Source organism: Carassius carassius, chromosome 6 (assembly GCF_963082965.1).
Source record: "Carassius carassius chromosome 6, fCarCar2.1, whole genome shotgun sequence".
NCBI classification, from domain to species: domain Eukaryota; kingdom Metazoa; phylum Chordata; class Actinopteri; order Cypriniformes; family Cyprinidae; genus Carassius; species Carassius carassius.
Window position 1 is genome coordinate 29,123,366 of NC_081760.1, and position 18,428 is coordinate 29,141,793.

The window sequence follows — 18,428 nt, forward strand, 5'->3', positions numbered from 1 at the left end:
CCAAGCTTTTTAACTTTCTCTCTCACTGGTGCACTTAGAAAGAGAGTTTTACTTAGCTGCCATCAGTCTTTTAAACTGATTAAAATGATTTTAAACTGCACTCTGTGAGCGCAGTATTAAAAAATCTTCCTGAGTCAGCGAGAGAGAAAGAGAATAGATAATATTCAAAGGATAAAAAACAAGGAAAGAAAGAAAGACAATGAAACCAATTGAGGAGAATGAGCACATTGAGTCTACAGTATATATAGAGCATGAGCAACAGAAATAACACAAACAGGAAGTCAATAGAATAATGACAGGAAACCAACATTGCTGCACAATTGTGCATTAACACCACATTCCCTCTCCCAACCTTAACTTCACTTCCATGCCCCCTCAGAAGACATTTCTCATCACATTTCTCAGCTCAAACATAGCTTATAATCATAGGTATTGTTCTACCAATTTACTCCCAATTTTATTCTGATTCTGCACCAAAAGTCAAGTCAAAAGTCACAAAAGATTTAAATGTTTGTCTTTGTAGTTTATTTAAAATTATGCATACTTCAATTCAAAAATCAATCACTTTCATAAATAAATAAGAAAAAAAAGTCAACATCTTTCAGGACATAAGCAAAATCCTATTTTGTTGCTATTTAAAAACAATATCAAAAAACAATCATAGCAAAATCAAGTAATCACTATATATATATATATATATATATATAAGCATGTTAAGTGGTTGTTATGTTGAGACAATCATTATTATATATTTTTTATACATTTTATACTAAATGGATTTCTCAGCTGGACTTTTCAAAGATATATACACCTTCCTTGACTTGCCAGACAACCGAAGGAGTGCAATGTAAACCAATGTGGTGATTGTTGATGACGGGAGACTTGTGCTTAGGGTCAGTAAGTCTTTTGTGAGCACAGGTCTTCAGCTGCATGAGTCATAGTCACTGTTTCTGTTGGATGAGGGCTCTCGGCTCTGGTTTACCGTCAGCCTCTCCAAACCTGACAACACAGAAAGATGGGTACCAGTGTGAGCATGGCTCTTCACAGACAGAGGCTGAAACTCTTAAGACAAGACACCCCAGATGAGGATTTAACTAATAGAAAGACTTAACTTACAGAAATCACCAAACTTAATTCTTAATTGATTAATCACATTAAGAATTTCACACTTTTTTATTTGTACCTATATATTTTTTAGAAATGTTACATTCATGGTATTATCAAATTATATACTAATTTACATTAATTTGCAGAACAAAAAATCTGAATGTTGGATAAAGCTAGGTTTATTGTTTCATTTTGAAGATATATTAGAGTCAAAGAGTTTGGATTTCTCTTTCTAACGCTTTACATTAATCAGAAAAAAAATCATTTTCACCATGTCTTTTGGAATTAAATATATAAAATCAGATGAATGATATATCATCAAACCTGTCAGTAAAAACAGAATACAGACAGGAATAAAACTGGAAAGTGTAATAAATGTAATTACTGCTGAAGTGGAGACTTCTGGCTCAGTGCATCAGAATAAATGTATTTTGAGAAAATAGCCTTTCAAATATGTATTGTTATTGAAATCTATACAGACCCCACATTTGAACATTTGGGACAATATTCCTTTTTTTCCTGTTTTCTTCATACAAGTTAAATTAAATTTTCCCCTCATTCAGCTAAGTAATTATAGATTGTCAAAATTATGACGTCACATGATCTTAATTGTTGTTTACAGTTGAGAAGTTTAACATTTATAACTGTTGATGATGATTTAGATACTTTCATATCCAAGTGAATTTGATTGAAAAGTCCAATACATCATAATACTCAATTTATCATTATGCAATTGAGTACAAAGTAAATGAGCATGAAAGCGACTGGGAGATTAAAAGAAAGGGTGCAGATTGGTCAGGAAAGAGAGAAAGAGGGAGATACTCACCAGGAAAGGACTGTCTCTTCTCTGTGTTTTTGTTTGCAGGACCTTGACCTCTGTGATAGCACACTTAAAGAAGAAAGATAAAATGCTGAATCCTCTCTGAGCATGCAGTCATGAATATGTTAATGTGTGAGATGAATGACTCACCACTCTCAGTCGGGCCGATCCAGCGATTCTGACGTTTTTGTGAAACTGCATAAACCAGGTAAAAATAGTCAAATGTTAAAAGCATTTAACTTGGCAAAAAAAAATGGCAAAAAACAGGAAATTGTGAGAGTCAAATAGTGCTTTTTTTACTATATAAAGCCATATGTACTGATTTTAGATGTCATTACATATAATGCCTGAGAGCACTAGTGAAAATGCTTTTACAAATTATATTCTCAGCAAAGGAATTTGAGCGAAAGACTGAATTGAAATTTGACAATTTTCTAGTCACTTGAGCTGTAAATGAACTTGTGTGCTTTAATGGAAGAAGAACATCTGACCATCTGTACAAAAAAGTTCACATGATCAATCAAAAAAATTAGCTTATATTTGTTTAGTGATCTAGAAAAAGTGCAGAATCTCATATTCCTTCTTAGTTTTTTCTTTTTAAATCATTTTTCATCTCTTTAACATTTTTAATATAGCCTTAGACTGACGGACTGAACAAAACAACGCTAAGAAACCACATAGAAGTTTCGAAGATGGCATGTGCTTGAATTCAAAAGCATTTCTATCTTTTAGAAGTAATATGGAATGAAAGCCACGCTCGTTGACTTCACAGACTCACATCTTTTGCGGATGGCTTTGTACATGGGCCGACTGAACTGAAGCAGAATGACACTCAAGATAAAGAAAATTAATAGGCCGGTTACTGCTTTATAAGCAGCCAACTCTTTTTCTGGAGAATCTGAGAAAGTGTAGGAAGAAAAGAATATATTGTGTTATTCAAAATGCACAGAATATTAAATAGTGTCACAGTAACAATTACTTTGCCTATGAAACCGGATAGGAAACAAAAACATCAAGAGAAGCATTCCAGCACAGAGTCGTTTATAATCTATCTCTTATAAAGTTCTCTGAAAATAGACATGTACACACACACACACCTTGGCACATGATGTGCAGGCCCTCGCACTCAGTAGTAACAATGATCGTCATATTGCTTCTGAGCATAATATATTCAGTTTTGTTAGAAATGTGCTTTTGGTCCTTGAAGTCTCCACATCTTCTGTCATTACACACTTCATTCCTCCAGCTGTGTAATATTGTACTGTTAAAGCACAAAGGCCTTTCAACCTCATGAGTATTCAGAAACAGCTGACCTTCACATGGACTCCTTTTTATCCATTTTACTTTCAGCCAGTACAGAACAGACGTAGTAATATTTTGGGTGATTTTCGAACATGTGGTCTGTGGGGCTTTGGATGTCGTAACATTAATAGATTGTGGGGTTGAGGAGACATTTGTAAGATTGTTGGTCTGGGTCTGAGCTGAGATTCCTTCTGTAAAGGGAAAAGGCACGTGGAAATGGTTTACTTTCATGACAAGGTTGGAATACAACAATCATTCCTCTCCACATGGAATGTAAAGTTTCAAAATAAATTCCAGGGATTTAAAACATTTTAAGTTTCAAATGTAAAAGAAAAGAGAGTTGTACCCAGAAACCATAGTTAATTCGTGTTTGCAGACTGCTGTTCTGTGATCTTATTTTATTTCATTGCAACTTATGTGAAGATATCGCATCCGTTGAGAGATTATATTTTTGATAGTTCTGCAAATCTCACTACATATTCGGTTTTAAGAACTTCACATCTTCTTGTAATATCATCTATGTAAAATATGCCATGATATACACTGCATTATTCAACGCCCTGTTACTGAGGTCAGAGAGCAGAGTGCACTCACTACAATCTTGCACTTTTTGCACGGTGCTCGGAGGCATTCACATACATTTTGCACATTTGATTTTCCTGATTGCACTTTACAAAACATGGATGGATATTCATAATATTCCTAATCACTGCCCTAACAAATGTATCTGAATTTGTATTATCAAAATTAACCATAATGGTAACACGTTAGAATAAGGTTCCATTAGTTAATGTTAACTACTTTAGTTAACATAAACTCAGCAAGAACAATGCTTCTACAGCATTTATTAACCTTAGTTAATGTTAATTTCAACATTTACTAATGCATTATTCAAATCAAAAGTTGTGGGTTGTTAACATTAATTAATGCACTGTGAATTAACATGAACTAACAATGAATAACTGTATTTTCATTAACATCAACAAAGATGAATAAATACAGTAATAAATGTATTGTTCATTGTTTGTTCATGTTATTTTAATAGATTAACTAACATTAACTAATTGAACCTTATTCTAAAGTGTTACCGCTTAAAACCTATTTACGTTTAAACTGCCTATATATTATAAATTATATGAATACATAATTACTATTGCATATATATTTGAAAATCTTATGATTCTAAGAATTCTTATGTACTATGCCTGTGCTTATTCACAACAACATTCTTCGATAACATAAATTTTGTGTAATACAGGAAGCATTTATATGATTTTCATTGCTTAATTAATAAAATTTAAGAAAGTGTCCTTTCATTAGTTCTGAGGCTAAACATGTTAAACAGTTAAAAACCTTATGTAGTTAATCCCTTGGAAATTGCTTCCTGTGGTATTGTTTACATTTTCTTATCCTCTAAAATTCAAAAGGTAAAATTATTGATCTAGCTGACTACTGGCTGAATTTTATTAAATTTTTTGGCATGATTTTTCTTTTTAACAGTATGCAATTTAATCACTCATAGATTCTTGGCATTTTTCCATAGCAAAGACAACAAAAAAATGCCATGTACCATTTAATATGTAAACAATAATCATTATCAAGGGCTTCTCTTTTATGACTGTATCGTGCAGTTTATGTTAAACACAAAATCTAAAATACATCTTTTATGAATAATACAGAAATGTGTAGTTATTGCAAGGTTGACCCATATTGGATGGATAGCATGCAACAATGCTATTCGCGTTGGCATCGGTTTCCATTAAATATGCAATTAAGAGTAAGAATTTGAAAGATCAATAAATAAAAAAATCAATACAACCATAAGGTTTTTTATTTCTCAGTTACACTAATTTTGTAATGCTTTCTTGCAGGCCCTTAAGTTGTGATTTATATATAATATTCATTATAGCTCTTCATTTCTAAAGGAAAATATGTTTTTGCATTATAAAAGTTTTTAAAAGTAATGTACAATACTGTGACTGAAAGCATGGGAATATATTCTAGCTGCGCCCTATTGTTTCTTGGACCGTTTTGTCTCACTAGAGAAATATTAAATCAAATCGATAAAAATCTAACTGTACTTCAGCAACTCACTACAAACATTTTCTGCAAGTTGTAGGGTTTCAGGAGTAGAGCAGGTCATAAATGTGTCAGTACATATAATGATCATATAACATAAGAGTGCAACATATTTAAAGAACAAACAATTTACTTACGAACTCCAAGGAGCAGGAGCGCCGTAAGAGTCATCAGCAGAGAGTTTTCCATCTGGCAAAAGGTTTGCCGAACATTTAAAGCAAAACTGAACTTGATTTGACTAAACAAAGTGACTCTATGCACTTAAAAAGATAACAGGCCCAGAGGTCAAAAGAATGACCTCTGGTACATGACAAGCAACAATGTTTTTTCTTTATCTAATTGGGCCTCGGCTGAATTATAATGTTACATTTTGTTTTTCACATACTTTTTAGTGGTTCAGATAAAGCAAATAAATACAAAACCATGACTGTAATTAAATCTTTGGCCTGTAGTTTTTTGTTTTTGTTTTGTTTTGATCAGAATGGCAAAGACCAGTTGTACCAGGGCTTGAACCACAATAAGAACACATCATTCACTACAATGACATACTGTAATACATTTCTCGATATAAACTTGACTCCCTTTAGTTATTTAGATTCTTATTTTAGAAATGTTAAATTATGGCTGATTTGTAATTGACAGCTGTCTTCACTCCTGTTTCAGCAGCTTTTGAAGATTCTTTTTCTCAAAGAGAGTCAAACATCAAACACCTATGAACGACCACCACTTCTAACCAGCTTTTTATCAGATATTATCAGATCTTACCTTTCGGATGGCTGACAAGAACAAATGTGTGGAGCAAGTGACAAGGAAAAAAAATCAAGTGAAAGGAAATAAGCAGAGGTGTGGAGCTTCAATCTTTATTTCCCCGCCCACAGCCTCTGTTTCTCCATAATAGAGCATGTCTTTTAAACTCAAGCGTTGTTTGATTGCACATTGCAGTGCTTCCTCACTTCAAAGAGAGCTGCAAAGAAAAAACTGAAGAAAAGCTTGAAAAAAATGCGCGTAGGTAAGTGGAAGGGGAGAATTTTTTAAGTAGTGTAATATTGTCTAACTTGATATGAAATGTTTAAAAATGTATATTTTAATTTGTAAAAATGTAAAAAAGTAAGAAATATATAATATATATATATATATATATATATATATATATATAAAACATTGTAAAAAAAAATTGTGAAAATGAAAGATGGTTGGTGGGGTAAACAATGAAACCGCAATCAAATCTGCATAGTTAAAATATTTCTCTTTGCATACATGAATCGAGCCTCTTGTGGTGTACGGCACACTGAAAACACTCACATAAGTTGCAAAAAGTTGATTAATCGTGCTCACAGGAATCAACTGCGGCAATCGGTAAGGCTGTAAAACCACCGATATCCGCATCTACGCTTTCATTTCACTGTTACTCAAATCTTCTTTTCATTCACAATCTTTCCAGGCCACCTCTTTCCCTCCTTCACTCTCTCGTTTTTTCTCAGGTGTCGTCGGGGTTGGTTTACCATATCGTACAGTCGGAGAGACCCGTAAATAATCGGGTTTTGTATGTGTACAACAAAATTCCCCCAACACCCTCTTGAAACTCTCGTCTATGATTCAATATGAACGGAATTTAAACAGCCTTCAAAAGTGAGTCAATGAGCTGAACTACCATTTCTTTTCTTGTAAATTTGTGAAAATGTGTGTAAAATGTCTTTACGGTCACCTTTGATCAATGTGTGGGATAAAATAATTAATTTATTTCATTAACAAAAATAAAGTCAGTTATTCCAGTCAACACAGAAATCGTAGATCAACTTCAGTCTTTAATATTCACACCCGAAAAAAAGGACAATAAAAATTAAAATACACTTTTAACAGAATACAGTCATCACAACCAATGCAACAGAATTTCTCTCCACTAATGCTGCAAATCAATGTGCTAATAAAATTTTCATCCCATTTGTTTCCTCTCATCCTCGTGTCGTATCACCCCTCTCCCTTGCTCCAGGTGCTGGGGAGGGAACCTAAACGTGGGGGTTTTGCTACAAACCTGAGTTCATGAATTAGATAAAGCCACTCGAGGCTTGATTGAGGATGCCTCTGGTTTTGAATTGCTTTAAAGTACAAAAATAAAGAGAGACCCCACACGTCTATTCTACAGCTGACGGTTCGAAGGCCCAGCTCCCAGGTCCTGTTGCCAAAGAGTTTGGGACTGTTAGTGTGGAGTGCTAGTGTGATTCACATGGTCCTCCGGTTGGCCGACAAGGAGATCTCAAATAGATGGGGCTTTTACGGATCTAACACCACGCAATGACACGCACAGGCCGTTTTGATGGATAGGCTTACAACTGTGGTCTAGTGGGGTGTTCATGTGGTTGAATCTGAAGGTGGACTCAAATCAAACCACAAAATAAAGCATTCTGTTGGTTAACTAGATCCAGTCCCACTTAGCGTATGATTCTGAGGGCGATGTGCCTCTGAAACAGACTGGGCAGCTAGCTGTACAAGACCATCAAATGTCTTGCTCGGTCTAAATTCAGTGTAAAATATGCAGCCAGGCATTCATCTGCATAGTTTTACCACAAAAGGACTATCTACATTAACGGTAGGTGCAGAATGCTATATTTACTAAAGTAAGCATGTTATGAAACTCCTATTTTCTTTGCATATGCTCTGTGCTATGTTATGCCTCAACTTCTCCATCAAATCCTGTGCTATAGCAGATAGATATGTCTATATTAATATCCCTTGTTCTCCAGTTTCCCTTTAATATTAGTTTAATTTGTTAAATACACCATCCCCAATAGAGAACTTACAGTAAAAGTTTATTTCTTCCGATCATTGTCAAGTGGTATATTAAATAAATGGAGTGGAAGGGTGTGAAAGAACAAAAAAGAGGAAGCAAAAGAGGTATGGAGAGGGTTTGGAGTGATCGGTTGGCGCATTGGTACACTAAGCATTCATAACTCACCCAGATCTGCACACGTGGAAGTTGTCTAAATTTATTCATGATAGCGAATAAGCTCTGTTTTTTAAGGAGTTTTCATCTGTGATGGAAAGGAAAATGGTGCTGTGCTTTCTGGATTGACGTTGTCAACAAGGGTCGATATAGACAAGAGATTAGCCTAACGCTAACATAACACTTTTATGTAGTGTGGTATGTCTGTCTCAGTAGAGTTTGGACAAAATGATTGGAAAAAAAGAACAACAGCAAAATAAGGAGCTGTTCCACAATGTTGTCAACAAAAAAGACTCCCATCATTAAAGATAATAATAAATCAGAATTTTTGCAAACTGATAACATGCTTTAAAATGGAAAGGAACTGAGCCGTTTAAGACTGTGTGGCCCATACTGAGTCTCTGACTGAGGTCTCATGGGGGAAACAAGCACACGCTCAATCTCAATTGTCTTTATAAGCCTCAGACAGGAACAGAATGTGACATGGGTACACAAACCACAAATCTGAGGGTGAGGAAAAGGTAGAACAGGAGGATAAAGGAGGGAGAGAGACGAGAGGGAGGATGGTGAGACTAAGAAAAAAGACAGACACACACAGAGTGGCTCAAGAGTATGGTTGTGGTACCCCAAAAGCTGGCCTATTAGCTCTGGGTGATTGGTTTGATGGGCCATGGGGGCCTGTGGGGTAGTTGTACCCTCCATAAGCATATGGAGCGGGGTACGGGGCAGGCGTGGGACCAAACTGCCCAAAAGGTGGGGCAGGAAATGGTGGTTGGGTGGGGTATGGGCAAGTGGGAGGACCAAATGCAGGCCTGGGAGCTGTGTAGCCTGTTGATGGAGGGAAGGTGGGACCCTGGCTGGGGTAGGGCTGAAATGCTGTGCTAGGATTAGTGCTGGCCGCTGTGGAAGCTGAGGGGGGAGCAACAGGGTAGGGGGTGTAGGGCAGAGCGGAAGTGGAGGCATTGGAGGGTGCACTGATTTTGGAGCTCTGCTGCTGTTGAGGCTGCGGTTGTTGCCACGGCGATGATGATCCAGCGTCCTGATTAGCACAGGTTTGTGATGTCACTGCAGCATCGCCAATCCCTTTGCTCTTTTGGCTGAGAATTTCTTGCAGCTTTTCAATGCGCACTCGTCTCGTGTGAGCCAGAGAGCGGAGGGAAAGGAAGCGTTCGAGGAAGGAGTCCAGCGGTATCGAACCTTCAAGAAACTCATCGGCTAAAACCTGAGAGAAAGAGATTGAGTGATTTTCTAATCTTCAATCTGTGGGGTTGGTAACACCATACAGGTTTATTATATTATATAATTCTTAGGAAATCAGTAGTTCATCAGCCTTCAGATATGAAAATATGCCACTATTCAAAAGTCTGGAAACACTAAGACTAACTTAGATACATTCAATTAATCAAATATTTTTGTAAAGCATTCATTATGACCATTTCATAAATGACTATTTGCATGTAAAAAATAAAATAAATAAAGTACTGCATTATTCAAGAACTCCTCATTCAACCTTATTCAAGAAAATCCTTTTAAGGATTATATAGAAAGATTTGCTTAGCAGACAGCTAAAAATGTTGTAATAAGTTATACATATATTTTAAATATATTCTATATAATAGAATAAATATAATATTATACTATAACATAATATTATTCATAATTTGATTTGAATTACTTCTAGATTATTTAATGTAAAAATGTCTCATGATGTTAATAATGCATTTAATATAAACATATAAAGTTAATATAACAGATAATTATAAGGTATAATAGATTTTATTTACAACAAGAGTTTTATTCTCTTTCTTTTCTCTCTCTCTCGCTCTCTCTCTCTCTCTCACTCTCTCTCTCTCTCTCTCTCTCTCTCTCTCTCTCTCTCTCTCTATATATATATATATATATATATATATATATGATGAAAACTTGTGATTATAAAGGGGATGGTGGCCCACCTCTGATTCTTCCTCTGTGTTGGTGCCCTCTGTCTGCAGACGAGACAACAGCCCCTCTGGAGAAACCTGCCCCATGATACTATCTGCAGAGGGGGGAGGGAAAAAGAAAACAGAAGTGGGAGAGAGCTGATACATACCGTAAATTGAAAAAGAGTAAGAAACTGAAAAGTGAGAACTGTTATGCAAACAAATGAGTGACTAAAATGTGTAATCATTTTAAACAAAGGAAAAAGCAGTAATGAATAGACTGAAAGAAAGAAAGGAAAATGAGACAAACAGAGAAAAAGGCCAGATAGGTAGTTATTGTGTTATGTAATATTATAGATGCAAAAAAGGGGAGGAGAATGAGTATCAGAACAAAACAAGCTCATAGAACAGCACTATTTGACAGACATAAGCACATATAGAAGATTTTCTGGCTGAACAACATGGCTCCGTTTAGAAACAAAAGAATTCCTAAGTCTGTTTAAAGGTTGATGGTACCAGGGTGCCTTCAAGTGTCATGAAAACTACCAGTGCAGTTTAACAATAGTGTGAACAATAGTTAAAAGAACACTGCAATTTCAATTACATTTCCTTGAGCTAAAAGCAGGGCTAATAATAGATTATTTAAAAAAAAGACTATTTTTCTATTTTTCACACTGCCTAAACCTTCTCTTTTACAATATTAAAATTCATGTATTTTCTTACACTGAAACACCTTCCTAAGATATTTACATTTGATTTTTCTTAGGATTTTGTTTATTTCAATGACTTGCCAATACACAACAACGGGACATTCAAGATATAAACCGTCCAGTTACAGTTGAACAGAAACAGAATAGGGAAAATGTATTAAATAAAATATAAAAAATATGACAAAAAAAGCCTTTCCAATAAAATCTATAAAAATAACACTTGCTTTAAACAGAAATCTGGAAATGTTAATCTGGTTTGATCATGAATTTCATCAAAAAGCGATATGCAAATATTTAAAATTTCTTTATTCTTTGTGATGATCCCAAATTGTTTCTGTTTAAAATAGTTTAATAAAAAAGCCCATCATTACCAACATAATGAATTTCTTCTCAGAGCAAAACTATTCGCCAGGTTTTAGAAAACTTGCTCTGACATCAATTCATTTCTCTCCCCCTTCATTATTCATCAATTTACCCAGCATTCATTGCTACATTCTCTTTGAAACCTTTACGTTCATAACCCAAATCGATTCCTTCTTTCCCTTACCTTTCATGGCACAGTGCTGTTTGTATTTCTCGCTCACTTCCTCTAGTTCAGAGTATTTTCCCACCAGTCGCGCCCTCTCTGTTTCGAGACGGGGCTTCATGTCCAGGTTTTGCTCTGCCAGACTGCGGTTTGCAGCCAGAGCCATCTCCCTCTCCAACTGAATGTTCTGAATCTGCAGAATAACAGTGACACATGACAAAAGCTACGATGCTATAGACATCATAAAGTCCACTATAGGACATCCATCCTCAGCAGGACTCCAAAGACTGTGGAGTTTACTTCATGATGGATGTTGATGCTAAGTAGAAGTGGACATTTCTGAATGAACTGAAGAGATGACCAGAAACATACAAAAATGATGTACAGAGAGGAATGGATATATATGATGTTTCAATTAAATTCTTTAGCAGTACATACAAATGTGACTGTTCATTTATAGCCTCATTAATATAAGAAGGCTAAAGGAGTAATCCATACAAAAATGAAAATGTTGTCATTATTTACACACCCTCGAGTTGTTATAAACACGTATGAGTTTCTTTTTTCTGATGTTCACAAAAGATGATATTTTGAAGAGTGCTGGTAACCAAACAGTTTCTGGTAGCCATTGACCTCCCAGTGGCTACCAGTAACTTTTTGGTTACCCAAATTCTTCAAAATATCATCTTTTTTATTGTGTCAGAATTTACATTTTTTGTGAACTATCACTTTAACCAATTATAAAATTACAGTTCAAATAGACATAGATTGAGAAATACTGATGAGAAATACAGTATTTTGCCTTATATTCATTACGCAAAGAACCCAATTATTCACTGACTAATTCACTAATTGAATAATAAAATTTTCTCCGTTACCAAAGCACTGAAATCTCATTGATGTTAATGTACATTCAAATATAACACATAAAGATGTGTCTCAGTAGGTTTGACAACAATGCAGCAAGGCCTTGTAATTGATCCTGACACACTTTTTTAATTTCAGTATAGATAAGACTTTGGTCTGCTGGACTTTTTATATAAATATATATAAAATAAATAAATAAAAACATGCAATATGGTGAATGAGTCTTAAGCACTTCTACTACACTCTTGAATATAGAGATTGCAAACGGAGGGTTTCACAGACAACTTTTTTAAGAACCTTTCAGTGAACTTTCAAGGACAGATTAATAATCTGAATAACCAATTCTGTCCAATGGAAAATTTCCATGGATGTTAAAGGTTCTTCACAGAACCATAGATGACAATAAAGAACCTTTACGTTTAAGTATGTAAGGTACATTTAAAGGTCTTTTTTGGACTATGGACTTTTGTGTTCCACGTAAAAAGTAAATAAAATAAGTTTGGAATAATGTGAGGGTGAATAAATAATACCAGAATTGTCATTAATGGGTGAACTATCCCTTCATAATCATCTTACCTCATCAGACTCTAGTGCCATAGACTCCACCCGCTCCGAGTTGTCCAGCAAATCCTGCAACTCGGACTGGTTGAGGTCTTGAAGCTTCTCCATTGATTTGCTAGGACAGCTAAAGATAAACAGTGAGATTACTTACTGTATGTGCTAATCATTTACATATTACATTGTAGCTCATCTTAATCATAAGACCAGCATGCTATTGACATCTCATAGCGTGTTCCACGGAAGAAAGAAAGCCATACAGGTTAGGAAAAAACATTCAGAATTTACATTTTTGGGTAAAAGATCCTTTTATGTTGAACCAGGTTAGCAGTTTATAGGTGTGTCTCAATAGTCAATATATCGACTTATCACACAATATATGGATAAGAGCACGATAATTTTTGTTACCACGATATATTGCGACTTGATACATTTTTTTATAATAAAAAATTATGATTTATATATAGATTTTTTAACATTAAAATTAATGTTACCATCATTTTAGTTGATCGCACTGCCTTCGTGATCGCACGCACTGATTGATGTGTAATTTAGCACATATCCAGGGGACGGCGTGTTTCTGCTGCTCGTAGAAGATATTTTTTGAGAAGACAGCTGAGTGCAAGAAATGCATTTGTATTACTCACGAACGAACGAAAGTTTGGTGGGCACCCGGGTTCGATTGATGTCAGAGTTTGGTTAATTTGGATGATGTGAATGCTGCCTTCTGAACTCGGATGCGCACCCACGAACCGTACCCGAGTCCGTATAAAAAGATTGGTCTAGAGTACGGTTCATGTGAACTGCGGTACGGTTCACAGCTGATGTGAATGCAATCGTACAAAATCGCGGAAGTGAACTACTATTAATGACATATTATTACATGTTTGTGTGCATTTCGCTCATTTTCCAGCAAGCGTGACTGACACTCTGCAAGCAAAGAGCTGTATGTCTCATTTCTGTTCGCCTTCAGCATTCTTTAGAGCATTTGCAGTACTTTCCTAAGACAGATATAAGTGCTGTTATATACCAAAGCTTTGTAAACAAAACGATATAAAAGTGCTGAGATCAATGTTATTCATTTGCCGCCTTCTCCTTTGCTGTTGTTACTAAGCAACGGGGAAACAGCTGCTGGCTTGATGACGCAAACGAACCGCTGTTCAGACTCAAATAAAATAATATGAACACATAGGGGGGAGCAATCGAACTCAGGTGCGGACCAGGCAAGCTAACCAAGTGTGAAAGCACCCTAAGGTACTGAGTCCCTTTTGGAGCCAACCTCCAGCGGCCAGTCGATGAATTGCAGTTTTAGTCACTTCCTTGTTGGTTTCAAGACAGAAACTGTATGCAAAAGCATACTTGGCAATAAAGCTCTTTCTGATTCTGATTATTTGTTACCTACTAATGTTATTTCACTAAATGTTTAGATTTTATAAAATTATTGTGCACACATGATTTTTCTAGAATAGCCTAACCTAGTTTATAAAAGTATTATTTTATTTTATTTATTTTTCATTTGTTATTTTTCATTAAAATTAAGTTGCTTATATTTGGTAGATTAGACACAGAAGTACATTAATTCTACAGTGATTTAAAAAATTTGCTGGTATTGACCGATACTCGTGAATTTATCGGAAAGTATCGAATTGGATTGGTTCTAAAAAATTTTTTTTAAATTGGATCGCTGCATCCCTAATTTATTTATTATTTAGGATATAGTTTTCACGTTCCGATTGCAATGTCTAAATGTCCTTTATTTTATATAATATTTTTTGTTCTTTGAAAAAGTGTACTTGCGTTATTATGCTATTGTCAGACTGTCATTAACCAGTGGCATAAAATGGTCTTAAAATGTCAATAATATAATTTATCGCAAATATTTTATATTTGGTAGGTGTAATTTCGGATATCAAACCACTACTTGAAAACTGACAGGAAAATTAATCTGGATCACCTATGGCAGTCATCTGTCAAACAGACAGGGCATGTGACAGTGGATTACTGAAATTAAGGCAAGGAATTATGGAAATGAACCTAATCTTAACTCTACAGGTTAAGGATATAAAGAATCCCTCAATACTTACAAGGTACAAGCAAATCAAAGTCCTCTCCACACAGTGCTCATGGAAAAACATCAAACTTAACTGGCAGCGAGTGACGTAAACATGTAGACGGAAGTGCTGATCCTGGCAACTCGCGAGCGTCCTCGGCGTTAAAACCTGCTTCCTGCGAGAAACTCTTAGGTGACAGTATCGGTACCAGCTGTCGCGCTTTATTTAGAGTGGCAAAGTGGAAATATGTTCCCGAAATTATTCCGGGTGACAAGAATCTCCCCGCGGTTAGCAGGACGGCTAGCTCTGTTTAAAGAGAGCAGTTGAGCAAGGCGGGTTGGTATTCAATACAAAACGGCGTCGGACGAAAAAACAACTCAGAAAAACATAATAATGTGTGTCCAGTAAAACCGCATGGATGTCAATTCGAGCAAAATAGTCCAAATGAAGGTTAAATGACGGGGTATATTCCTATTCTTTTCAGAAGTTTCACTTCTGTTTGACAGATATCGTGGCCATCTTTGGATGAAACCATTTTGTCGAGGGAAGTGAGATATGTTTAAAACAGTCTAAAAACACAATTTACACTTCTTGTCAAGAATATCACATTTAGTTTGGAATAAAGATTTAATACCTATATACAGGTTTTATAATGCAGAAAATTAAAATACATTCTCCTCCTTTTGTGAAAATATCATAATTTCCCCCTTACATTTATTTGATATGGTATCGTCGTATTTTCAGGTGACTGAAAGCAAAGAACTTCTGTAACGTTACTCTGCTGAAAGGGAAACCCCGATGTGACGGGAATATTCCATGCATGTGACATGGCAGTAGGGTTGGTCCTAACATTTCACCAGAAAGGAAACAGAGAGAGAGAGAGATGCTTAATATTGCTGAAAGAATTGTCTTACAGATTTATAAATATAAGCACTAAAGAGACACCCATAGTAGAACATTAATTTTAGCGTTTGGAATTACAGGCACTTTAAAACTATACATTTTCATAATTTATTTTACATATTTGATTATATCCTTTTCATTTGTCAAAGTAATTTGTGATTTTATGAGCTTTCAGAATTTCATGGATCGTTTCATAGCAATGATTTCATGGCTAATGAAACATAGTGGTCGAAAATACCATCTTGATTGTTTTTACTTAAATAATAATAATAAAGTAGCAAATAATCTTACATTTTCAGTAATAGCAGGTAAAATGTTTACAGTATAAGTTAACATCACCAGTTTCAAAAAGACTTCCAAATATGTGTTTTGTACATGACACTATTGTAAATTCACATTTTTAAGAAGAAAAAAAAAACAGAAAAACAATAGCAGTGATTATGATTCAGAGACAAAATACTAATTTGAATAGAGATTAAATGCTCGTAAATAAAAATATATATAAAAAAAACCTGCCTAAAAGAGAAGGTGTATGGATAATGTAATATCAGTGTATTCTCAGTCCTTTAAATGCAGAAAATGATAGGAAACAATAAAGAACCAGATCTGCAATAACATAAAACAACAGCTGTCCAGAGATTGTTTTGTAACAATTCTGTCAAAACAAAAAGAGAAGATTTATTGAGTCCATGTTAAATATAAATCAGAAAAATACATAGAACTATTTAATAATATGCCATCAGTGGCGTATACATTCTCCATTAACCATGACTAAAATAGTGTGTCAGCACAGAATGTGTATTATGCTCTTTTGCAATGTAGTGTTATCTTTTAGCGTTAACATAGGCAGGAAGATATTAATGTGTAAAACAGGCCAGTTTTTATTTTCATTTGTATAACTGGCTAATGGCAGGATAAATCAATCATTTCACTTACTTGAAAGATAGTTTGTGGACAAGTTTCATCTTCATATAATTCAAGTGAGCAAGGAGGGATGTCCAGAGAGGTACTTGCAGCATAATTATACAGTGTCCCCAACAGACCAGCAAGACCAGAGATCAGACAGTTTTTTAAATTGGAGGGAGAAAAACAGATAATTGCTTATATACTTCAGAATAAAGTTTAACATTCCAAATCCAATAAGAAGCTCTAGTTACTTGAATTTACCAGTTCTCTCTTAGGAGCTAATGGGCAGTAGGTCACTAGGACTATGTGTTAATATGCTATGTTTGCTTTGTGTGTGATCATTTGATGTATTTTGTGTTTTAGCAAACTTGCCATAATACTAAGACAAACATTTAAAACCATAACAACTACACTTACTAGTGAAATAAACATACCACAGAACCAACACAGAAGGGGCACACAAACAAATATTGTATATCAATGCTGATGTTGTAGGTTGGTATAGTGAGGAGGAGCTGGAACAAACCTAGTAATATTGCCATAAGCTAGAGAAGGAAAACACATGGTGAGAGTAAAAATTCAAACATAATATTCAACAACAACATTAAGCAAAACATCTCAAAGGAAACGATTACAGCATGATTACAATAAGATCTCAAACTATCTGTCTTCTTTAATGACAAATTATTTGGCCCACATCCACTTGCTGCCGCCACTTCAGGGTCATAAAACTTTAACAGGCGATGGAATTTGGGAGGATCTGAGTCAGCAGGCGCCATTTGGTTGCTTGACATATTGAAAACCCAGTTCGAACTCAATTGAGGTACTGGAAAATAGGGACATTTCAAAGTCCAGATCAATGATTATAATGGCTCTTTACAGACTGAGATAATAGTAAGAGAGTAGGTATGAAACATGATCTGATCCCCCTATAATGGAACGTATTGCAGGAATACAGATGCTGGTGGAAAAAAAAAATCTTTGTGAGGAGAGGAAGTGGGCGGATATAATACAGAAAATGTGTCTGGAGAGAAAAGCAGCACACACATCTTGATCCCATCTTGATTGCTTAACAGCACTGCAGAGGAAAAGGGTTAGGGGCAGATTACACTACATGCATTGCCTTAAGTGGGCTGGACTGACCAGATGTTCAATACAGCTCCTTCCAGTTTCCTTTTTTTCCTTTTTATAGCTTACAGTCACAAATACACATGGTAACCATTTCAAGCCACTACACAATTTAAATGCAACAATTTTCAGGCATCATCAAAACAGAAAAATAAATTACACCCATGAATACATAAAATATGTTATATGTTACTAATAAACATATCCGGTCACATTTAATTTATATTAAATATAATGCACCACCGACTCACCTAGAATGTGAGAATCCTAAAAACCTCGTGGCTGATGGGAACAGAGAGCTGTTTATGAAGTGATCGAAAAAACGTAATAAAAGCACTTATGGGGAGAAGGGGGCTGCGTGGACAGACCCCCTTTTTGTGATGTTTGAATAAAAACACAAGGGTGGGTCTAACTGTTTTTGGATTGCAGACAGAATTGAAGCCTAGATCTTTTTTTTTAGGATTGTTCCACTCTGCGTGAACATCAAGTTTATTGTACTTAGAATCTGACATTACTTTAAAGACATGTTCATCACTGTCGCGTTTGTTATTACAAACTTTACTTGAAAACGAAGGATGACTTTGACCGTGTCGAAGGACCTGGCAGTAAAC

General features: G+C 35.3%; 2 protein-coding genes across 2 annotated transcripts; both read right to left on the minus strand.

The window, feature by feature from the left end:
• Positions 1-549: 549 nt before the first annotated feature.
• On the minus strand, positions 550-6,154 carry LOC132141963 (T-cell surface glycoprotein CD5-like). The gene is made up of 7 exons (XM_059551608.1): positions 6,074-6,154; positions 5,446-5,497; positions 3,025-3,420; positions 2,706-2,825; positions 2,078-2,122; positions 1,934-1,996; positions 550-999 (listed from the first exon to the last, which is right to left on the minus strand). The coding sequence occupies exons 2-7, from the start codon at positions 5,495-5,497 to the stop codon at positions 923-925; spliced, it is 753 nt and encodes a 250-aa protein (XP_059407591.1). The 5' UTR covers positions 6,074-6,154; the 3' UTR covers positions 550-922.
• Positions 6,155-8,708: 2,554 nt separating this feature from the next.
• LOC132142593 (vacuolar protein sorting-associated protein 37C-like) lies at positions 8,709-15,413 on the minus strand. The gene is made up of 5 exons (XM_059552571.1): positions 14,914-15,413; positions 12,848-12,956; positions 11,426-11,597; positions 10,202-10,284; positions 8,709-9,471 (listed from the first exon to the last, which is right to left on the minus strand). Exons 2-5 carry the CDS (start codon positions 12,938-12,940, stop codon positions 8,854-8,856), a joined length of 966 nt encoding a protein of 321 aa, XP_059408554.1. The 5' UTR covers positions 12,941-12,956; positions 14,914-15,413; the 3' UTR covers positions 8,709-8,853.
• Positions 15,414-18,428: the final 3,015 nt, after the last annotated feature.